The following is a 25630-nucleotide window of genomic DNA, read 5'->3' as shown; positions in this document are numbered from 1 at the left end:
GGGCTAAAACCTATCAGCATTCACACTAACTACCACTTCTCTGAAATAGTACTTTACCATGAAAATGAAACTACTGGTGAAACTATACAGACAAGAAGAAAAAACAGGTAATTTTTGGTGTGGTTTTTTTTTCTCTAGGCTTTGTCATATGGTGTGTAATCATGGTGAGTGGTTTATTGCAATGTATTTTATTTCAAAGTAAAAAACAACCATCATGCAGAAAGCCCTTCTGAATGCCAGGATCATTTACAAACTAACTACAGAAATATTTCAAAGACATGGATGAATTTAGAAGCTCCACATCAGTGAGTGTGCATTCTATTGGGCATGAAGTGGTTTGCTCTGTCCCATCATTAATACAGGCACAGAAGAGAAACTATCCACAGTAAATGTGTCAACAGCAATTTCTTTGTGCAAACACAACAATATAGCACTAAAATAAGACCAGGAAAATGAAATAGATTCTGGAAAAGCAATACACCGCAAGGAACATCAGAAATGGTTTTAAATTTAGATCCCATATAAAATGGTTTTATTTTAAAAGCCATGTTGAAAAGTCAAACCTCAAGCATGAGCCATCTGCAAAGGACTTGTCTCTGTTTCAGAAGCTCAAGTTGCCCAGCTTGCCCCTCAGGGCAGCAGTGATCCTGAGGTTACAGTCCCATCCAGCAACCTACTGAAGCTTGTAATTAAGCTTATAATTAAGTCACAATAATTTCAATCCAAGTTATCCACACACCTTTGCTGTTCCACTGAGCAGGAGCAGAATATAAGCACAGTGCTCAGCTGAAGGCAACATTCCCTCCCACTTCAGCCTCACAAATGGGGCACAAAAGTCTGCAGCAGCATCTCTGCACAGCTTCTGTGGGCAAGGTGTGCACACCTGGCACGTGTGTCGGGGCAGGGAGGGAGGAGGAGGAGAGGGGAACAGGCTGGCACCTCCTGGGGTATGAGGATGGCCACAGTGCAGCACAGGCCAGCAAACTCCATCTGGTCTGCAAGGGGAAAAATAGCAGCTGGTTGAGATTAAACCAGCCCCAGGCTGATGGAACATGTGTCATGGGGTGATGAGAGAACTGGAGAGGTAAGTGAATTCCAGACCACTCCACAATCTGCTTCATCAAGAGCAAACTAAATTAAAAACAAAGAGTTTGAGCAACAGGTTTGTTTTCCTTTGCCTTGGTTTCCTTTCATATTGTTAGCTAAGACTAACAACAAGTTCACAGTTGAATACAAAACAATTCAAGTCTTCATCCAAAACTGGGCATTGTTTAACTCATTCCCAGTATATCCCAAGTGCAGAGGGGAGAGAGTGATCAGAGGCCCATAGCTAAATAACTTCTGTTGTTTCATTTATTAAGCTTGTAGTCATTTTAATTCTTATGGTCACAGTGGAAAACCAGAACCATTTTGCTTCTTTTGAACCACAAGAAGATGGAGAGGTCTGACAGTTCCAGTCTGGGAGGCACTGCAAGCTTCCAAGGAGATTGAGGAAGTCCAAGTGAAGAACTGAGTCATGCATGACAACTCATGTCCTGGCAGCAGCACACACCTTAGGGTCAGGGTCACCAAACACTTGGTAGCAGAGAGCTGAAGGAGCTTTTTAGGATGCTGCAGGAGTGAGGCCTTTCCATGGTGATGCAGATGAGCTGACAAAGCAAGGAAGGCTGCCAGCTTTGCTGGAAACCTTGGTCTTTGCCTTCTCATTTTTCAAACTTTACTGGCAATGAACACTACTGTGTCAAGATGATAGTTTTGATCAAAAACCTCATTGCCCAATGTTGTTATAAACATGCAATGAACTGTCATTGCCTTTTTATATCTTCATCAATCTTTGAACTTACTGGGCTACGATCAAAATGGAATTTCAGAATAACTGAGCAAATTGGGTAATGACAGTTTTTAAATTTTGAAATTAAGTATGTGGGTGTTCAAACTGTTCTGAGCCTGCACTGTGTGGTACAGAGATACTACTAATTTTTAAGCAACTACTTTTTCAGATGTATATGGCATATTTCCTTTCAGACACTGGAATTTTAATTAGATCCCCTGTGACTTGCTTCTAGTTTTAAAATGAAAAGCAATTAGTTTTTCTACTCAATTCAAGTCTGGGTGAAGCTTTTAAAACAACAACAGGGAGAAGGGGAATTTCTACTTTCCCTAAAATTTCCCAGCACTGCTGCATCTGCTGTAGATGGAGGTATTTTAACAAGGCAATGGCCTTGTTCACCAAGGCTGATCGAAACCCCATTTATTCTGCAGCAAAGGTAGATTCCCCTGTTGCTCCAGGGTTATAGTTGGCTACTACTGAACCTGAAATACCTGTCCCAAGGGAGGCTGTTACACAGAATGATTGCCCATTAGGTAAATCAACACAGCAACACCAATGCCAATAATTCAGGCAGGAATCTTCACATCTTCCGGACACAGGAAGAAGGATGGAGCCAAAGCATCTGTAAATCCACTACCTTCAAAACATGAAACCAGACCTTACAGGCAATGACAGTCTCAGCTATCCCCTACAAACATGAATGACATTCATCAGACAGGCCATGAACCCCAAAATTCACATCAGAACCATGCTGTAAAACCTGCTTCTGAGAGCCATAAAAATCAATAAATAAACACAAAAGCTAAGTTTCTGGGGTCTTCTATGCAGGATATTCAAATTATTTGCTGAATATTAAAGCAGGCAGCTAAAGATAATGTGCATGCTACAGAATTAGATGCCTTCCAGCGCACACAAATTTCAAAATTATGGCCATATTTAAAGCATCACAAGTCTCATAAACAATGAATGCCATGGTGCTCTCAGACCAGCCAAGGATCACAGCAAGATGAGCTGATGAACCTCAGCTTTGATAACCAGGGCAGGATCTAGGGTGGGATGTTACACACTCTGCACACTCTAAAAATAATAAATAAATAGGCACCTCAGCAATAGCCATTATTCTGCCAGAAGGTGGAACTGAACTTGCAGTAATAGCAGAATCATTTAATTCACAGTGCTGCCTGTGAGCAGCTCCCTCCACGTGCCATTACAGATGGGAGCAGGGCAAAGGTCCCAGCAGGGACAGGTGCCCCCACTGGAAGCCAGAGAGCAACCTGGGTAACTTAGAGCTGTGGAAAGTAAATTTCAAAATAGCCAGAGTTTCAATTTCCCAGCTGTAATTACTGATCTCTTTACTACTAAATTACAATGTAACTTTGATTTTAAGAATTTTGATTTAAGATATAATCTATGGCAATTTAGTTATGATTCTTACGGTGTAACCTCTTTGTAATTTTCAGATTCTAAAAAATGGATTCAAAGAAATAGAAAAAAAATAAGGAGTACACATGTGTACCTCTTTACTTCCCTCTCTCATTTCAAAACAAAAAGAATTTAGAATAAAGGCAAAATTTTCAAACTTGCAATGCTAAAAATGGCCACTACAAGTTTGGGAGACTAAACCAGCAGAGTGACCTCCCCATGAGCTGTAGCTCTTTATGCCAAAGTACCAGCTCATTCTGGAAATGCTGTTTCACACAGTCTGAAAACTGAACTAGCACACTTAAGTGCTCTTGATTCAGAAGTGATTTCATGGGTTCAAAATGTTTGGATGTACTTCTTTCTCAAATGTTCAGAGCTCTTTAAGTAACACTTTTCTTCTAAATTTTCTAGGACATGGGAGTTGCCTGGCATCTTGTTGGGATGCTGTTTGGACAGTAAGTGCCTCTGCCTGGACCAGGTTTGCCTGACAGAAAGAACTCTCCTAGACCTCACCCACTGACTTTTACATCATGTACAGCAGAGTAACCCCTGACATTACTGCCATTTATTTATTTCGTGTATTTAGTGATTTGTATTTTAGTGTATTTGTTTTAGTATTTTAGGAATTTATTTTAGTATGGTGTCTGAACAGAAACATTTAGAAAGCCCCTCTGGTTTCTCTGCATGCTTGCTGTTCCTTTGATTTGTAGCAGAGGCTCAGAATGGGCATTAAGAAGACAAGAGAAAAGTTCAAGACAAAAGAGGCCGGGGAGAGGCCCCAGCATTTCTTAGTAACTCATCACTGCGTGTGCCTGAACAAACAGACTGACAGATTCTGTTCAAATACTAAACAAATATCACAGCCTGTTCTCAAATTCACTCCTCATATATGATATTTCTTAAGAAAATATTTGTGACTCTACTCTAAATTTCATCTACTTTTGTCTCTTGAATAAATTATTTTTTTCCCAGGGAAGACTCCTAAATATAGTACTGGCAGAGAACCCAAATTAAATAAATTTATCTTCCTTTGCAGTACTGGCTACTCTTGCAGGTAGCAAAGGATGCCCTTTCAATTAATAATTTTAAATCCCATATGCAACAGCAGGGAAAAAAAGGAAATATTTGAAAATTACTGCTAAAGTAAGGTGGCACACCACTGAGTAGTTACTCTTCCTTTCAGAAGACACTCACATACTTTTAATAAATTATAAGCTTATAAAGCCTGAAACAGCACCAAAACCACCAGAAAAAAATTTAAATTTTTAAGTAGAGGAGAAAAGCAAATCAAAAGAAAATACAATATACATGTTTCTATTATGAACATTTCTGCATTTGCTTTCTGACCAATGATCATGTCAATATCTTGTTGCAATCTCCGAGGTATTTATTTTTCTCTGTTAAAAGGCTTATAGAGCTAATTTAGAATTTAGTGAAACCAACTACCTATATATGTACATGAATTCAAAGCAAAAAGCACAATGTAGCTAAATGGTGAAACTCTACCAAGAAAAATGCCTTGTTTAAACTAAATTTTACAAAATTATTGCCACCATAACCACACAACAGCAACAAGGGAGTTTGAAGTGGAAGGAGATGGTCCTGTACACATTTTTGACCCTGCACTTTCTATCAAATTCTGAAGCAGAAAACAGTTTTAATATACCATCTGTATGATTTTGTTAACATTTTAATTTGAAAATCATGGGTCATTTTAGAATAACAATGTACTTAAAGCATCTTCCTAGCTTTCCATGACTGGACCTTTTATAGCATCCCAAGAAAATGTGGTAGATTTTTACGAAAACTTAAGAGTGAATGAGGCTTTTATGGGCATCCCTGAACAATAACTTCAGCCTTCCTTTTCCTTTCAACAGGCTGGATATCACCTTTTGGGATGCAAAGCTCTGCAAACAGAAGCAGATGTCTCCTTCTAGCTGAGCTCCCATCAGTTTGCTGTTCTTTCTCAGCACTGCCTCAGTTTCAGTCTCCAGAAAGCATTTACAGAACATACTGCCATGTAGGAGGAAGGCAGTGTGACTACAATGAAAACAACATTCCCTGTCTCACACGCAGCACTGACGCGTTTGCAGAGAGGCTGCGCTGTGGGTGATGTGCCACAAACCTTCCAGCTGTTTCCTGCTACTGACTGGTGCCCATCAGGGACCTACCTGGAGCCCAGTCATCCTCTCTGGCATTTTGAAACAGCAAAACCAAAATTGTCACACACCATCTACCTCCCTCAGCAATAAAAACAAGGGAACATGCTGTTCAGGCAAGCTGTTGAATCTGCATGCGTGACCCCTTCTGAAGAATTATTCCCTCTTTTTCTGTTGGAAGAACATCTCCACACACTTCACTTCAATGACTAACAAGCCCCTGCCCATGTGCTCTGAAATGAGCATTTCCCAGCTGCTGCCATGGTAAAACTGGGAGCAGTGTCAAAAAGAAATAGAACTCCCAAACACCTCATGCTGCTATGAGGAGCAGACAGAGACCGTAAGATGGCACACTGCACAGCTGCCAGGCTGCCAGAGGCACGTGGAAACAGGCAGGATGTTCCTCCTCATGAGAACTGCAGTTAAATCACTGGCACAAATTAACCATGCCCAGAGACTCAGAACGAGAGATTTACTGAAATGCGTTTATCTAATTTTATTTGGCTTTGTTTTCCATCTCGGGCTCTTTTGCAGGATGTAAGAGGATTGAATCCCCCAGGAAGAGTGGAGAGTGGATATGGAAAGTGCAGAACATAAAACATGTATTTTAAAATTATAAGGACCCTCTTACAAGTCAGAGAAGGTGAAAAACGACAGACAGAGTAATTTCCATAGGGCATGCTTTGATGCTGAGTATCACTGCAGTGAGTGACTGCTGGTGCTTCCCAGGTGGAGCAGTCCTAGGGAGTTACCTGTGTGTCCATGAAGAGGGGAATGTGGCCGTGGGAGAGTTGGAGATGTGCTGGATGTTACAATCAAACTCTTCCTGTTGCTTGTCCGACAGCTGAAAGAAATAAAAGAAAAATAAACCAACCATTAGGCACGGTCAGATGGACAACAGCACCTCAAGGCAGGTCCTGCAGAATCTCTCAGTATTTAGGGTGGGATTTTCTCATACTCTTGACCTCAGTAGTGATCCTGCAAAGAAGGAAATGTACAGGGAAGAAAGGCACTTTGTCAGCAACAAGTGTTTCAACACTCTGGAAGCATTTGTTGCATAGGCCGCTAGAGATAGCTGGTAATTTATTCCTGATTCACAGAATATGTGCTACTCATGCTTTACAACTCACACAAAAAACAATGTAATATAGCCCAGAGTGCTGTGGATACTCTTACCAATACCCAACATAGCAAATAAATCCGTTACAATTATTGGCTTGGTTATAAGAAACTAGAGCATATTCCTTAGGGCAGAGTTAAAATTACAGAGCAAAGTGTTAGCACAACCCAGCAGATGAGTGGGATTACTACTCAAACTTAAAGCCTGGGATTCAAAACTCTTTGTGAACACATGCGGCAATACCGATGGAAAACTCTGCAAAGCAAGTTTCAGACACGCCTCCACCACATCAACTCCACTCATTGCCCTGACTTTGCTCCAGCAAGGAAAGTGACACTTCTTATGGGACAGTTCAGATTTATTTTTTCCCTGTTGGGAAAGCTGAGCCAAGAGAAGAGAAGGATGTGTTCCTCCATTTGCTTCCCAGCTCGTGACTGCTGGTAGCAAACATTTAGCTCTGAAGATGACAAAAGGAATCACAGTGGGTGAGGGAAACATTTTTAAATCATGGGATCTGTGAAGAAGAGCAGTTAGACAGTTAAATCCCTTTGTGATTGCCACTTCTCCTGCTGTTTAAACAGAAGAAATGAAATTGCCAGCAAAATCTTAGAACTGACCCAGCAACACAGCTACATACATCCATTCTCTGTGCCTCCAGCTTGCTTCCCCCATGGCACAAACATTCCTGCTCACTTCAGCAGTTCCCAAAACAGGTCCCTAGAATCCCACTGGGGCTGATGGGGGTGGGAGAACAGCCAGGAGCAGGGAAAGCTGAGCAAAGGCTGAGGAAGGAGCTCTCTGGCCCCGCTCCAGGGGTGCCCTGTGAAGCTCCACACTGGGTTCCCCAGGCACAGGAAAAGCCTCTTTGCTTGCAGACCCCAAATGCTGACTCCTGCCAGGTCTTTGGTGCACTGACTGATCTGCTGGAGCTGCCCAACAATAAACACACTCGGCCTGCCAAGAGCTACAATTTAATGCAAAAGTATTTTGCTGCCACAGGATACAGTGCATCTGACTATTATTATTTGTAAGCTTATTTTATTGCTGTTCTATAGGAAACTAGAGAACTTGATGCAGAAAAAAATACAACTGAACTGCCAACTATAATAAACAGTAATAAAGTTGAAGCACCATTAACTGCTATTCAGGCTCTTTAGTGTACTTAAAGCATTCCTCAGAATTATCCAACTGATTCCATACAATCTCCATTTACATTCATGTATTATTCAACAACAGTCCGTCCAAAAACTGATTGCCATTGTGCACATCTCATGGAAAAACTAACAGCCCGATTTTAAGAAGCTTAAAATCCCAGTTCACAGATATTTTAAACATGTTTTCAGTTACACTATTCCAGTAACTGCTGAAAAAAACCCAGAATATTCAATTCCAACATTAATACCAGATAATCATTGTTTACATTAGCACAAAATCTTTCTTGAATCGTGAAATTCCTGAATATTCTAGTGTAATATATATTACTATGTAAGAAATAAAAAAAATCCTGGGTATTTTAGTATCAAATATAGTGTAAAAATTTAAGATCTTGTTCAATAAAAACCACTAGTACAGTGAGAAAACAGAGCTCCATTCTCTACAATTTTATCTCTTTGCTAAAGAGAGCTCCTAAAGCACACTTTACCACAGCAATGTCTGGAGCTGACTATGGAAACTTGGTATATTTAAACCACAGCATAACAGGGGAAGTGAACTGTCCCAAACTCCGAGCCTCAGAGCTTTTTAACTGCTTGCCTGCATTTTCCCAATTGAACAGAGTTTTATAAACCCATTTTCATTGCTGTCTTTGCCAATATAAGGAGCCAAAAGAAAAAGGGTTAAGGGGATGGAGAGCAAGCACAGCTGAGACCCCTTAAAATAGGTCAGGTTTACACAAATGTACCCAGAGGAGGGAAGGCTTGGAGTGAAAGCCTAGCCCAAGTTTGGAATAAAACATTATTCTCTTTGCACCCTTAGCATTGGATAACTTTTAATTTTCCTGGATCTCTCATGTGCAAAAGAGAAACACCACTTGGGTCTGTTTAGCCATTGCTATGACTTATGTGTGTTGGCAATAAGGCAAAACTTAAACACAGAGACTAAAAACACAACACCCAACTTCTCAAATTCATGTTCTATGCTGAGAAAAATACACAAGTACAATCACACTCTCTACTGGTGGAAGAAATATAGAGAAAAATCTGCATATAGAGAAAAAATCTTTTAAGAGATGTAGAAATCCAAGAGGAAATGCAGAACAAGAGTGATGAAGTTCTGGTAGGCACTAAAACAAAAAAGGGTGAACGGAGGCGGTAACGAGCAGAGTTCAGTGGGATGACCTCTCCCCCCACAAGTCACTATGACAGCATTTGAGCACCTCTAAAAGAACAGCTAAATATGAAGGAAGCAAAGCTGGCTTTAAGCAGGGCTTAGTGCCAAAGAAATTCAAACTAGTCAATTTAAGTGTTGGCAGAAGCAGTTCCACTGAAAAAAAAAATTATTTCCTGGAAGGCTCATTTTAGCCAGACAGACAGTGCTCGGCTCAAAAGTGAGCTACCAGGCCAAAGATAATGAGGAGATCATGTTGTTAATCCTTTAAATTGCATTAATTGTTATTTATTACCATTTGTGGACTCTTGAAACAATACTGTATGTTTTCTTGCTCAAAAATTAATTCAATCTACATAAGAAAACAGGAGTAATAGGAGAAAGTAAAAGGGGAGAAGGTTGGCTAGAGCTTACTTTTTAACTAGGAAAAAAAACCAGTTTTTAACCAGTCCACAGAGATTTAAGCATAATTATTTGTTTATAAGCCAAAGTTTTGCTGCTTTCATTAAACACAAGGTGAGTCCTGCCCTGAACCTCCTTTTCTCTCACAATTTGCTATGGGTCTTGTTAACCTCTTTTTTTCTCAGATCTCACTTCATCATTTCAGAGACCAAATCCCCTCCAGGTCTTCCAGCTTAGGCAAAACACAATTTTAAAAGCACAGAGTTTCTGTAGGGCTCAAAGCTGTAGGGCTGAGCTCCAGCCCATGCAGAGCTCTGGAGGTGCTCCCCTCCCTTCCCTGGTCAAACACACACACAGCCAAACCCGAGTCCAGAAACCTGTGAGATCACAGCAGCACCTCGGTTTAATTCTAAATAGTAAAATGGATATCTTACATTGAAACAGCTGAAACAATGCCTTTGGATCATTATGGAAATAGAGCTTTTATTCTGTTTCTGGAGTTAACTTCTCTGCCTGCAGTAAAAATATCATTTGTTACGTGTACTGAAGTGTCCCCAGTGCGTCCCTGAAACTGAACCCCCAGGACATCGGACGGCTCCGGTAACTGGACACTGCCTTTGGACCCACTGCAATGTGCCCCCAGGCAGCACCCTTGCCCAGAGTTATTTCTGAGCACTTTTGGCATTGTACCTGCAACCTGCACGCAGCCCCCAGCTCTTCATCTGCACCCCAACCAGCCTCCTCCTCCTCCTCACCCACGGCCAAGCCCAGGGCAAGCCTCTGAAATGAGCAACATGAGTGCACCTTGTTTCTTGCGCCTACTCGGTTTGAAAAAGAAATCAATGACTCAGTTTCAGCATGAATCGATATTTGATTCTTTATTTTAGCAGTTTACTCAGGGGACATCTTCAACTCACCAAGCAAAACTGATTAATGCCCAGGAGGCATCCGTGTAATGAAAGCGAGGGCCACAGAAAAAAACAATGTAAACATAAATAACCAACCACCATCATGCAATTTCATAGGGATGCTGGTTATTATAAATGAATAATGATAAGGAAGTTTCTCAAAATCCATCTGAATTTATAGGCCTTGAGGAATTTCTCGTAGCTGAAACTGCTGGAGTATGTAAGTAAACAGAATAACACTGATAGCACTGATTGCATGAGCTTTCTCATTGACTTGGGCAGAAATCAACTTGAAGAAATAAGATACTTGGAAAAAGTATAGCTTCAATCACATTTTGGTTACTATTCATGAATGCATTTTATTAATATTAGTGATGTGTCACAGAATCACTAAAATTAGAAAAGAACTACAAGATCATCAAGCCCAATCTTCAACCAAAAATTTTAATTTTAAAATCTCTTGAACTACCTCAGGTTGTCAGAGTGCCAGATTAACTCCTGCACTAACTTCTTTCAAAATAGCATTTCAGAAGCCAAACATCAGACTTGTTCCAGATTTGACACTCCATTTAGTGACCTCAAATCCCTATGAATCGGGATCCAAATTCAGAGCAGTCATATCTACTAAAGTTATTTGTGGTTACATATTTTCCTAAAATGTAATATCACCTAACCAAACTTCATCAGATTCCCTTCTGATATTACAGAAGTTTGGTTTCAGTTGATTTGCTTTACAAAGAGTTCTTTATGAGAAACAGACATTTTGGAAATGAAAATAAGTATTTAAAATTTTTATTCACAATGACAGAAAATTTACAAAATCCAAAATCTGCATGTCAATGAATGCAGCAGCTGCACAGCAATGTTAACTAGATGTGGAAGTTATCGTCTTAATTATAGTAATTCAAAGATGGAAGCAATTTTGTAAGCTTTAGCACTACCAACAACAGGGATAATTAGTTCTCTAAAATAGATAAGTAAGCATCTGGTTCAACTGATTTCTTTTTTTTTTTTCCACATTCAAGAATACTTTAAGAATTATTCATCCTAGGATAACTGGGGGGGGAAAAGTGTTATTATTCATGGTGTAGGTTTGGGGGGTTGCACATTCCTACAATAAACACTTATTTTGTTGTAAAGAAAAACAATCACACACGGGTAAGATACGAAGGATGGAAGCACGAGTCCAACAAGCAACTTCTTAAGGGTTGCAGGCAGGGTCTCCACCACAACAGACACAGAACTATCTTCTTCCCAACATCACCTAGGAAAACTGCTCTTTATTTTCTGTCATTAAAGTCCCAGGAGGAAGGAAACATCCTGAATTTGGATTCCTTCCTGGTTATTTGGCCAGACTAAACAAGTAAGGAGCCTTTATCCAGTGCATCTCTGGACAATCTGTACCTGCCATTCACTCCTCTATAAGATCAATCCCTAACTCTCATGATCTTGAGACTGGATTACAGTATTCCTGTTTCCACCATCTTTCTGAAGAACTTCAAATAGGATTTAACTTTGGAACTTAAATAAAAACAACAATGAAAACCAACTGCCTGAGTGCAGGGTCCTCTTCCACAAAACATTTCCTACAATTTAATTACTACAAGCATAGTAACAGATGCAAGTTGTTCAGCAAGCCAGGCTCCACTCAGATTTGCACTGCCCATTGTTTTGATGCCCATGAGACAGAATAAACTGGACAAAAAAAGAAGAGCACAGAGGAAAAAGATGCAGTCAGCTTTTGAAGTGTGGGTTGTACTTCTGTACAGATATCCAGAGTGCACAGGGGTAAAACATCATTTTCCACAATGCCACCACATCTCTCAGCCTGCTACCAAGCACATTAACCGAGGTGAACACAGAGTCAAGCAATGCAAGACTCACAAAGCAAGGAGTAAAATGGGTGCAGATGGTTCTTTTGTTTTAAGGAAAATTAACATCTTTGTACTTAGGAATTAACTTATTGCATGAAAGGCCATTTTCCTTTCATCTAAACCAAGCTATGTGTTAGACAAGCCCTCCTACTTCATTTAGAGCTTGAATTGAAGAAGCAGCATCACTGCAAGCTAAGAAATTACAAAAGAAAAGGCTGGAATTGCCAGCGAACCCCAAATTTATGTCTAATTTGCCTAATGCTTGAGGCTGGTGCACACCTGCTTACACCACTCTGTATAGTCCAGACCTTTTGCATTATTAACAACACAGGAACAACTCTGCAAGGCCAAACAAAATGAGATGTCACAACAAATTACAGTGACTGGTACAGCCGTTCTCAACCACGTAAATCCACTTTATTCTGAACACGCTCCAAGCCTATCTCTGTTTTAGCATAAAGGAACAAAAGTAAGAAAAAAATCTCTGATTATGGAAGAGAGATCTCAAAACAAATACAGACATTATTTAATGGGTAAAAACATAAAATAAACCTTCTCAAGCACTCCTATCTCCTACTTCAGTTGTGTTATGCATTATACTGCCATGAAGTTACATCACAAAGTGTGAAAGGCTGATTGAATGAATGCTAAGCATAACTGCATACTTTCATTTCCCATTTCCTCCAAATCTATTATTAAATGCTTCACATAGCATAGCTGCTTTTTAAATAAGTCTCTACTTGGCAATTCTCACGGAAGCTGGTTTATCACATTTCTTTTCCTCCAAAAAATACAAGCAAACAAATTCCAGAATGAAATGACAAAGTGATTTTATATTGTTTCAAATCCTCTAACCGTGGAGTGTACAATTACATATAGGTGTGCAATATAACAAACCTACTCTAAACACTCTCCCCAAAGATGCACCCAGCAAACAAAGCAAATGAGCTGAAAATGGAAAGAAAGTTTTTCAGGTTTAATGTAAATGTTACATAAAACAATAAGAAAACTCATTTGGTTGCTTTGTAGCACGCAACATGATCAGTTCTCTTCATTTTGTTTCAGAGCATTTTCTTAGTTTAAGAATCAAAAAATGTTACAAATTAGCTCATTACCAGCTACCTGCGGTTCCAAACCTCAGCATGAGGATTAATTACTGATCTAATTTTAAATCTATTCTAACAATACACCATTCTAGAATTAATCTCCAGACTGTCCAGGGAGTTGCATCTACTGCATAGAACACAGATTTTCCCACAGCCGACCAGTAGAGTAATAACTAGGGTGGCAACATTCTCAACAAAACTAGGATGTTTGTAATCAAATTATTTGCACATTTTAAAAATACAAATTCTTAAGGTGCTTTCCTGAGCTCCACTGGAAAGGCTTTGCGCTGTTGGTAAGACTCATCTTCTCCAGCTATGGAGACCAACTGAAGAGTGTCAGGGTTTGTGCTTGCTTGGCAGAATGTTACACTTGTGATGTGCTTTCCTCCCAGCTGGAACTACATCTCTGCTGTGGCTTTCAGACAAGTGCTGGGCTGTGCTTCCACCCCTGGTGCCTCTGCTTTTTGCACATGAGCCTCACTTACTGCCATCCTCAGCTCTGCGACATCAACCTCCTTAAGCATCACCCAGCATATTTACCTGGCAAGCAGCTTCCAGCATACCAGAGCACAGAAAATCCTGAACAGAACACGGCACCACATGTGGACAAATGTGCCAGAAGAGCAGACAACAAAGAGAACATGTTGTTAGACAATAACCCCACGTCCCTGGTTCTTCATCAGCAACCAATTCCACACCATTTTTAGGCAGCTTTTTGTGAAACCACCATCCCTGAATTTTTCAGTTCTGCATACCTTTTGACAGAAAGGCTTTGTAGATATTTGGGATTCAACACAGAAGCTAAAGGGACCAAAATATCTCACCTTTGAAAAAATACCAAAAAAACCAAGGCAAGCTGCAAAATATATATTACCATGGTTTGCACCACTGCTACATCAACACTCTCATCCCTCCTTATCTTTCTGACCCAGACACTGCCCTAACCATTACCTGCTATGAGAATCATGCTCTTTTATGTTATTGGGATTCCATTTTGCCTTTCTTAACTTTGCAGAATTTGAATATATAGAAAAATATTCATTGAATAGGTAAACAATTCTCAAATTCATCCCCAGTTGCAAGGTGTAGTAGGTAATGACATAGATGCAGAAAATCAGTCTCCATTTGCCTACCTTACAACGATCACCTAAATTTATACTTTTGCTTCTAAACTTAGAAGGCGAGATTGTGCTTTCTATTTTCATCACCAAAACCCTCTCCTTCCTAAAGCAATAATGTTTCCCAACTCTTAGCAGATTCTTACAAAATAAAACCAAATGAAAAATATCAGCATCAATTTAATAAAATTTGAAAAAAAAGGAACAGATTACTTCTAAAAGACAGTCCAAGGAAGACAGGTTCATTTCCTCAAGAGGGTAAAACCACTTTTCTGTGCAAGTATTAAAGTATGTATGTACATGTACACACAAAAATTCAGCCTCTAAAGGCCTTCAAAGAGAAGCACTGAAAACAGTTTGCTGCTCATGTTTGCACACACACACAAAGATGGGAGAAAAATCCTCAAGAGCATCTCTAAAAAATAATAGCAAAGCATGAGTGTGGTAAGGTAGACTGATAATCGTCCAATGGATGTATTAGGAAAATATCTGGGCTAAACAAAACTGTAATCTCAGTGGGAAGGCTACAAAACTTTTGACATTTGTCCAGGACTAAGCTTAGACAGGAAAATGCCATGCTCTGCCTGCCTGGACTCCACCAGGGCTGAGCAGAGCATTTCCCTACCAGAGAAGGCAAAGGTGAGATGTGTTTGCCAAGGTGGTGCTTTAATTCAAAACAGCAGATACAAAGAGAGAATACAGATGGCTCAGGTTGCTCCCTTCAGCTTTGGAAGAGGAAATGCTGCCTGGGACTTCTCTAATCAATGCACTCACAGAATGGCAGAGAGGGAAAAGAGGCGATTGAGATTTGGCTCTAAACATCAAAGAAGGGGGCAGACAGGAGCTGAAGTCCTGTGGACATTGAAAATGCTCAGTGTAGCCACTAAAACTGGTGTAAATTCATGTAGAGAGTTACATTGCAATGTTGAAATAAAGCATTCAGTTTATGTGGTCCTTACTCATTTACACAGACAGGTCTGTCAATAAACCACTGCCCTGGATAAAAACAACACACTTAAAAAGACATGAAAAAATTATTTACAATAACACATTAGATAGCTATACTACAGTGTACATCAGATCAAATAAGCTGACTACTAAAATAATAAGGAAATACACCTGTAGAAGACACCTCCTGTTAATGGAGCAACAAAACCACCAAGGGCAGGAGAAGAGGGGGAGGCCCCGAGTGCAGATCCTGCCCTGGCACACAGAGCAGCCCTCAGATCTGCAGCAAGGGGAAGTTTCTGGAACAATCAAGCCTGATTACATGTTAAACCTCATTCTTTTGTGAAAAGCCTACTTGCTGAGCCAAATGTTCATTATCCAACAGCCATCAATTTTTCATACAAGGATGGCTGTTCCCGTTTAATAACTATACGAATGTGTACTACAAATAGATACACACACACAGGGTTTTGAAATTTTAGAGGACTGAAGCTGGAACAACCATTCACAAAACTGAGCAGAAGAAAAACACAAACATTAGAAGTCACAAGCTGACAGCTAAAGCTTATACCAGCAGTACATCCAAAGGGTGAAGCAGCTCATCACTGCCAAGAAAGGGTGCATGTTTTAAGAGCTGTTCTACTTAAGAAGGCTAAAAAGTAAAATCAAAATAATTTCCAGTAAGATGGTAGAGAGCAGTATGTATAAATATATTAATATCAAAATTAGTATCAAAAATAAATGGATGGTAGCAGTGATAACAAAAAGAAATCATAAAAGAATGAAAAAACCAAAACCTAGTAAAATCTGAGCCATAATTTACACAACTGTTCAAAAAGCAGATATTTAATAAATGTACCTCGTGTAAAATTGGATCAGAATGCAAGCAAAGAAACTGCTAAAAGATTTTTGAATACTTTATATACTTATTCATAACTAAAGGAACTAAGAACATCTGTGCATTATTTTTACAAATGGTGTCTAACAAACTCCAGCAGAAACTCACAAGCACAGGAAAACACAGCCCAAATTTTCTGTGAGACAAAGTGGGGAAAGATAGGGCTGTTAAATAACATTAGTCTATTTCTGTAAAAGATTGTTGCAAAATTCATTTCTGGGAGCCATGAGTTGTGAAATCCCAGCATTCTTGCTGCCCTAGTTCTGTTCTGCACATAGACTGAAACCAGCTTGGCCAGCAGGAAAACAAATGAGACCCATGAAAATTGCAGAACATACACAAATGAAGACACAGAGGAAGACAAATGCAAACACTGAGAGAAAGTCAGGTATTCAAATTCCATAGCAATCATGCCTAATTTAAATTAGGTCTGCTAATTGTAACATCCTAATTTACCATGCAATCAAGACTGGAAAGAAAAAAATTACAGGACAGGAAAACACACAATGCACTGGAAATAAGTAATTTCAAATGGCACCGCAGGATCCAAGCCTGCTTCCTCAGAGAACAAAGATCCAGGGCAAGGCTGTTCTCATGTGTGCCTGCACAAGATTTTTTACCTCACGTCACTGAGAGCCTCTGCTCTGGCACATGCTCACTGCCAGTGTCGCATGACACCACAAGGAACTCCTTCAGCATCAAACAGAGCACGGCAAGTGACGTTCACATCTTCTGTAAATTCTGAAGGAGTTGAAATTATGTGCTGAGTGCTACGTAAACACAGCAGGCAGCAATGAATATGGGGAGACATCATACTGATGTATAACACTTGCTTAGATTTTCAGTACGTTACTAAGCTTTGTCCTCATATAAAACATGACAGTTGAGGCATTTTTGTGGGAAGATAGTGATTGATTAAGCCAACAATCTCAAAACACGTACAACTTGCTGCATAGCATTGCCTAAAATGATAGACAAAAGAGACTGGTATCAGGTGGCTTGGATTTCATATCTGGCACAAGGACTGCCCTGCACAGGACTTGTAAGCATCCTCCTTCTGAATCCCAGTTCTCTGGACCCTTCCACCTTCAGCTGACATAGAACCAAAAAAAAAAAAAAAAAAAAAAACCCCAAAAAACACAAAAACAGAGTCTAAAACTAAATATTTAAGAGGCCTGGAATAACCTATGACATTTCACTACAGAAGCATGCTTCATTTTATCAGCAAATTACTCTAAGAACACTATTAGGTATTAATTAAAACATTAGGTATTATAAAGATATTAATTAGGTACATTAATTAGGCATTATAAAGAACAATATTAGGTATTAATGGGTAGTCCTCAAAATAATAGGGAAAAAAGATAATTGGGCTATGAGTGGAGAAAAACTATTCAGGAATTATCTGATAATTAGCTACAAATGTAGAATCAAATTCAAAGGTGTGTTCCTTATAGTTTGAAATGATATTTACTTGCTGAATATAGTAACTAAAATGGTGGCCAATCCAAAGTGTTGAGCACCCAGCTGAAAACTAAGTAATTTCTCTCCAGGCAGGTGTCTGGTGATAGAAGATGACATGCCATACAATGTGTCTCTCAGCTCCTTAAGTAAAATCTCATTTTTATTTTTTTATTTAAAAAAAAAAAAAAAACTGCTCTAAGGTGTATGGTTCTTTGTAAGGTCAACATCCGGCTGGCAGTAAAATAAGAGGAATCCCAGGTGCACCAGAGAATGTCTCTTAGTCTGCTCCTGACCAGAACTTCACACCTGTAAAGAAGAGGGGCCTGCAAAGAGTCACATCCTGGCATGGGCAGGGGTTCCTCACATCCAGGTACGTCTCCAAGTCCATCCCAGAGCTTTAGGCTGGTGGGCACTCAGATTTAAAATGCGCTTGTCAGAGACAAAAACAGTCAAAACAAGCAGATGCACAGACTCTGTAAGGATTCCAACACCCAAATGTGTCGACTTCAATTAAACACAAGAACTGCACATTTCCAGGCCAATCACGTGCCAGTGATTTACTCTTACTTTCCACAGTAGAACTGACCTGATCTGAGCGTCCTCTGTAAAGTTCAGGATCTCCTTTTTCCTCATAACTCTCCTCAAACCAGTCTCTTACCCCACTATTTCATTTAGCTCACTTAAAACACCAGTGAAAAATTATTTTATGCTCAGCAGTCTCGTTCATGTGAAGGATCCAAATAATTCATGAAATTGTCTGCAATTTGTGTGTTGCTTCATTTCCTCTCCACAAAGGTTTTGACTTGAAAAACTGGTTTGTCCTGGGCAATAGCCAAATGTTCATACAAGAGAGTTTCGATCTGAACAAAAAGCTTTCAAGGCTCAAAACTTCAATGTTAACCCTCTAAGACCCTTTCCCTGGGTTTTAGTCAAGAGGGAATCTGCCAACAGTATTCAAAATCAACATAAAATATGATTTACACAGAATCCCACATAAACTAGAAAATACAAACAGTCCAGGCGGATTGCCTGAATCATTACAAATGTTTGGGAGTTTTAGGAGGACCTCCCTTCCATTCACTGGACCAGCCTCTTTCATTGTGTTTAAGTAGTGCAAATATCCTGTAATGGAGAGTGTATTGGAAGCTCCCCAAAACTCATCCATTAGTGAGCAAAATATCCATTACATTTCCATGAAATCCAACAGACTATTGTCATAAAGAGATTTTCAGAAGATAAGGTGGAGATCTTTTCTCCCCCAAGCAGTGCTTTTGTCCTAAGGCCATATTGAAATACCTAGCAGAAGTAATTTGAATGAAATTTCCTCTCCAATTCTGAGTGTCAGACGGTCATTTAATATGCTGAGCTAGGCAAAAAGAATTGAGCTAAGTATTATCAAAAGCATCAGATTTCCAGGTCTTTCCTATCCTTCCCAACATAAGGGAAATATTTCTTATGTTATTCATTTAAGCAAGGAAATGTGTGGTGAGACAGCTGTCACTTTAAATAATTATAGTATAGACTCACATTTTTAATGCTAGCTTTATGTTATCACAAAAAAGTAAGTATTCTGCTAGAATCAAACAAATTGTTTTTCTTCAAAGTGACAATGTATATATGGAGGAGGTGGCATCCTTCTGACACACGCAGCTTTTAATGTCAATCCAGATGAATCAGCATAAAAAAGACACTGAATACATTTGGGGGGAAAATGTATGGACTCACTAAGGTGGTCCTGTTATGGCAACTGAAAAGTTACCAAAAAAACACCAATGCCTCAGAAAGCACCATTTATGTGTTCTTGGCCACCTGATTATTGCCATTCACCCATTTACATCCCAGTGAAAGCTGGTTTCTCTTACTGTTGGTGACTATATCAATAATGAAAAACATTTTTCTTAGTTAACAAGGAACTGTTTGTATGAAATACAATGATTTCCACAGAATCACTGATCTTCGAGGTGTTTTGCTACTTAAAGATTTACACTTTACAAGCAGTTAATTCTTGTGATTTTAACCAATTTTTGTTCCACTAAAGCCCTTCCATTAAAAGAAGAGGAAAGAGAATTAAAGCATCAATGGCAATTGTAGATACAAATCCAAGATGTCCTTCCTCACAAAAATCCACGTTTTTCATCCTCCAGAATTATCTTTCAAGTCACTTCAACCTACAAATCTCCCATCTTAACTTTGCAAAGAGAAAGCCACTACACAAAAGTGATATCATTAAAACCCACAGCCACAGCTGGTTCAACCCAGAGAGGATTAAAATGAAAAAAATGAGGAAACATTAGAAATCAGCATTCTAAGTCAGTTTTACAAGACCAGCAAACACAACAAGCACAATTCTACAGTGCTCTTAATATCAAATTGCAAGAGTATGTTCAAGATACGCCCAAAGTGTAAAGAAACAAAAGGACTTAAATGCAGAGACATTTAATTTAAATACGTCAGAATTATGCTTTATCTTTCCATAATCCAATTTCAATAGGCAATGCCTCAATAGAGCTGATATCAGAATACCAGCCCCATATGCCCTTTGAACCCTTTGAGGAGTTCTCATATTTCTCCTATAGTTTAAACTCATAAATATTTATACAGAACCAGTTTGACAGGTAAATGTGATTTATGTTTATGTCACCCCTCCCATGAGAAACTTATGTATTTACAGTTTGCTCTTGACTTTCTCTATCCTTCTGGGAATAGGCTGGAGAAGAAGCAAGGCAGGCACTTTGACCGGAGCAGCAGATGGTTCACTTTTCCAGAGCCATTAGCTGCGGCGAGAATCCCACCAGCTGCAGGGAGAGCTCATTTCCACAAAATGCACCGAGCAGAAAGAGGAGTCCTTCCCATTTGCCTCCTAATGCAGGGGAAGCCATATGGGAGTCAAGCCCTCTAGGATTTTTAGTACATATCAGAAGCCATTATAGAGAAATGTGCCGTAGCTCAGTAGGCAGAATACCACAAGTAACCCTTTCTTGCAATGTGAAACCAAATTAAAACTGAGAGAAAGGAGGAGAAGCCCTGAATTAAGAGCACACAAGCTATTACTAATGCAACAGGACTGTACAGAAGTTTTACAAAAGGAGTAGGGGAAAACTGTATCAAATATTTGTCACAGTAAAAAATTCTCTATTGCTAAACATGACCAAGATTGCAAAGTTACAGGAGAAATATAAATTGAAATCATAATTTTTAAAGGAAGTGCACAAAGCAAACATTATGCTTTGAAAGGGGGCCAATTAAAACTGAAAAATATTTATTCATTTATTTAGTGATAGACTACTCCATTCCTAGTGCCCAGATGTCATAATCCTGAGAACCACCCAGGTCATGGCATTGCAACGCACTCCATGTGCAGTGACCACTCTCACAGCCCAGATACTCTCAGGAGTAGTCATTGCATACGTGGACATGGGATTTCAGGATGGATACCCTGGCAAGAATCACATTATTGCAGTGATTTATCACAGTACTCCTCAGACCAGCCCAACCTGCCCACCCATCTCCCCCAAGAGGCAGGCAAAGGGCTGGCAGGCGGCCAGCCTGGCTCGGCAGAAGGTGATATTCCCAGCAAACTGTCACACATGCTCAAATATTTCATTGCTGAGGCTGGCTGAAGGCTGCAGTTTCCATCCTGTGCAAAATAGGATTTCCACCACATGACTTCGTGCAGCAGCTCTCTGCTCTGAATACTCATAGTGCCGTTTGATCATTTTGAAATACCTAATACTCGTTTATGTGATTAAATCAATAAAAAGTCATCTCTTTTCCATTAAGACGCTCAACGGATTTACAGATCAATTTCTTTCTTTTTGTACTCCGACTACTAACAATAAATGGAATTGTAAATTTTGAGTAGGAGTTTTCTGACAAAATATCACACCTGAAACCTTGTTAGTATCTCTAAATTGTTTCTGACTTTGATGCATAGTTTTAAATTCAAAATGGCACACTAACAAGATATTGAAAAACAAGGATGATTTATTGTTGTTGTGAGAGACACTGTGGGTGTCTACTCTCTTTGGAAGACTATTATTGCTGAATTTTCACAAAATACTACCTTTAAGACAACAGCTGGAATGGAGGCGCTTCAGGAAACCAAAGTTGTGCAAGCAGCAGTAATAAAAGGATCCAGCACCTGCAGGTCTAACACAGGTTATCTCCTTATGCACAGGTGTCCTCTCTCCTCATGTGCCCCAGAGCAGCTCCTGTGCTCCTGGCTCTGCCCAGCTCCCCTGGCACCCACAGAGAGCCAGGGCTCGTTGCACCAGGCTGCTCCCATCCCACAGCTTGGTGGCCAAGAGCACCTGGAAGCCAAGTCCAACCTACCTCAGCCTGTGCAAATGGAGGCACAGGAGAATAATTTGCCTCCCTTTCCTCTCCTCAGCCAAATTCAAGAAATCTGTAAGAAAATGTGAAGCTTTATCTTTGTCACACTGTCAGTCTGTGAAACCACTCCTACAACTGCTCAATGGATGTGAAAGTTACTGCTTGGAGCAGAGACATCAACACACAATCTGAATCTCAAGGAGCTCTTTTACTTTAAAAAACAGGCTGAAGGCAACAATTTTGAAAATAATAACATTGCTAACGCAATTCTTGGCAACTAAGATCCCTATTTATTTACAAAATATTTCTTCATTGCCACTAAGATTTCTAAAAGTCGATGGCAGCACAGAACAGAACCTCAATAAAATTTAAATCACAAATGTGGAATAATAACAAAAATTAAAGAGTCCCCTGAAATATTAGTTGGTAAGAAGCTAATCCTCTAAAAAAGATTAATATAATTTCTGATAGCTGATGAACAAAATTCACCCTTAACCTAAGCCAAAGCTTATATTCTGAGTCTTACACAGATTATTAACTGTATCAACAAACCAGCTGCTGCGAAATTCTGGTACCAGCTGCAACTGTTTACTCATAAATCTGAATATACTGCTTTAGTCAGGATTAGCTACCTACCAGTCTTACCAGTAAGTTTTCGGGCTACAAATGCTAAGCTTCACAGAGCACCTGATGAGTGATAATTATGTTGATATTTCCCAGTCTTGAAGGGACAACCCTGTACAGCATCAGATCTGATGCCATTCATTAGTTCACACACTTCAATGGGATTTTATCAAAATCCAGAGAGCAAGGTAAATGCAAACACTCATCCTACTAACAGCTACATTAACATATTCACATCTATAATAAGAAGAAAGATGCTAAATGTATTAAGCATTATTTAAAATTTAAGGTTATGCATCTCTCTGTGAAGACCGTAAGTGCTATAAGTCAAAATATTTGCAAGTCTTTCATTTGCTGCCTATTTCAACATAATATTGTTTTGCTACTTCAAATAATAAAGCAGCTTCCTTCCAGTAAGCATCTATCCATCATTTTGCAGAAACAAACCCCTTATCATATTCACATAGTATGAGAAGGAACAATGCCTTTAAATAAATACCTTTAAAAAGAACGAACGGTGGATCTGCACAGTATGATTTTTACAATGAATACAATTACAAATCATTCAAAAATTAAGAAATCATATCTAACGTACTAGGAATATGATTCAATCTGTTAAAACAGGAAAAAAAAAGCAAGATTAAACAGTATTAAAACAAGTAGCTTAGAAAAACATCGTAAGAATAACTCAGAAAATCCTTAGATTACCTTTTGGATCGTCTCAACATGCTGGTAGCAGGCAGAGAGAAATTGGACAGCACTGTCCAAAAGGAGTCAGACATGATCTTTAAAAGCTTTCATTGCTGGGAAAATACAGCACAATCAAGCCACTAGCAATAAATAAGGAACTAAATAATACCAGTGACAGAGCCAATGCAAATTCCCTGTAGACCTTGCAAGCTGTTCCATTAATGTGAGACAGGCAGGCAAGCGTACATATTGCTGCTGTTTCCACTGCCTCTGTTTTCTCCCTGCTCCATCCCTGCCTCCCTCCCTCCACCTTAGGAGGCAGTGCAAAACGAGATATTTATTCTCTTCCTAATACACTTTAAACCTGGAGTTTGCTGAATGCACAGCATACATGCTTTCTATACATCTCTCTGTGTTCATCTAATTACAAGCAAAATATTTTCAGTATTTTCAAAATCGTAACTGGGCACTGTCTGCAATCCTGAATAACACAGGGGGGTTTAAGCTGTGTGTGCACAGAAAGCACCACTGCCTGCCTAGTTTGTGTTTTTATTCTGACATGGTGGCTCTTCTTTTCCTAACTACATGAGGCACATATGGGGCATTTTGCTTATTATTCTTAATTAATCTTCCACCTTTAAACAAATCCCATCTTTCATCTTCAGTAACCCAAGTGGATTTTTAATTAAAAAAAAAAAAAAAAAAGCTTCTAATGCCTCCTAAGATCAGTTTAAAAACAGAAATCCATTCTCCCCCTGAATTCAGCCACACCAGATCCTCGTCAGTCACAGTAAACATAAACTCCTACGTGGCACCTGGTGCCCAAAACCAACTCAACCAGCTCAATTTTGACAACAAAACACAAGCAGGACTCGTGTGATGCACATCAGACGTTTCCCACACACCCCCATTGCACATTAGCCACAAGTTCACTATTCCCCTTCATGCCTGTAGAACCTTCTTGCCATGTTTTTGCTTTTTCTTTGGTCTAAACAAAACCTCACTGGAGCTGCCTTATTTTTTTTTTTTTTTTTTTTTCAGTATGCAATCTATTTTCTTTTTATTGTGGCTTCTTTAAGCACTTCTGCCAGTAAGAAAGCTAATGACGTTCTCATATTTCAGCCTTCTTGAGTGGCTTTTTATCACAGTCATGAGAAAGATGACAATCAACAGCTGGCACAGCCTTCCAAGCACAATATAGCCCTAAAAAATACACAAAAATGTCTGGGAGAAAGAAATCCCACTAGATTGACTTCAGCTTTCTGCAGAATCTCATGGAAGAATTAGATGGTCTTCATAATTTTCCATTAAATAATTACATATTTTTAATACACACATTAATCAAGAATCACAGTGTCTGGTTGAGCAAAGTATTCCCTTCCATCTGGAATTCCAAACAGGCAAATGTGATTTTTAGACTCTGCAAAACACAACCATCTTTTCTAGTGTTTTTAAACATTTTTTTAAAGTTAATATACATCACATAGTGGTTTGATTTCACAAAGTTAATTTAGAGTGCAAGTGAACCAAACTCTGCCACTGTCTACTACTGATGAGAAAGAATAAACACACTAATTTTTGTGTCCACATAATACCATATACCAATCAAGTAGGAACTGAACACTAGCATTTTGGAATTATATTCAGGATATTATGTGACCTTCCAATTCCAATAAACCCTGGTTTTGAAAAGGTATGAAAATTTTACTCTGTCAGCTAAAACATGAATTGAAATTCATGAGCAATAATGGTGGAATAAAAGTGTTCAGTTAACTAACAAAATAAACCTATCACAGTAGAAATAAATTCCTGACTGCTTATAGTTAGCAAATAAGATCACAATCAGCTAACACCCCTAAATCTGTATTAGTCACGCTTTTTACAAAAATGATTGAAAATCAGTAGTTGAAGACATATCATTCATTATCACTGTACTCAGCAGCAGCACTCTCACATCTCTTGCAGGAAGGACACAAAAAGGAGAAGCCATTTTAGGAGAACATTTCTCCATGGGCATCAGTGACTGACAGCCCTACAGCAATGTTAATCCAGCTAAACCCCGTCCATCCCCTGCTGCTCCTGGGGAACACAGGGCACCCCAAGCAGGGAAGGGGATGGGGTGTTTGCTATCATCAGAAACCCATCCATTCACCATCTTGCTATTTAACACCATTCTGCAGAGCTTTTACCCAAGAACTGCAAAAAGCACTTTGAGAATTACGTAACACTGGTTCAAAACCAGCAGAAATTTCTTTTAACACTTTATATTCCTGCTTTTCAAAATGCCTGTTCCACATGGAAGTCACAGACTCTAATCTTGCAAATCAGCACCTGCAAAGCATTCATTTTGGAACCCAGAGATTCCCAAGAAATTCAGAGTACCCAAAAAAATGGGAAGACACCACACTT

The 25630-nt window shown here is 39.3% G+C and overlaps 1 protein-coding gene across 14 annotated transcripts in view; it reads right to left on the bottom strand.

Annotated features, from left to right (window-relative positions):
- Positions 1-25630, bottom strand: part of MAST2 (microtubule associated serine/threonine kinase 2) — a 184932-nt gene that overhangs the window by 56906 nt on the left and 102396 nt on the right. For all 14 annotated transcript variants that reach the window (XM_063166009.1, XM_063166012.1, XM_063166010.1 and 11 more), the window contains one exon: positions 6165-6256. In XM_063166009.1, the coding sequence (XP_063022079.1) occupies positions 6165-6256 (92 nt within the window). The remainder of the gene's footprint in view (positions 1-6164; positions 6257-25630) is intronic.

This window comes from Melospiza melodia, chromosome 11 (assembly GCF_035770615.1).
Source record: "Melospiza melodia melodia isolate bMelMel2 chromosome 11, bMelMel2.pri, whole genome shotgun sequence".
Taxonomy (NCBI): Eukaryota; Metazoa; Chordata; class Aves; order Passeriformes; family Passerellidae; genus Melospiza; species Melospiza melodia.
The sequence above is the reverse complement of the archived record's forward strand: the minus strand, read 5'-3'. Positions and strand labels throughout refer to the sequence as shown.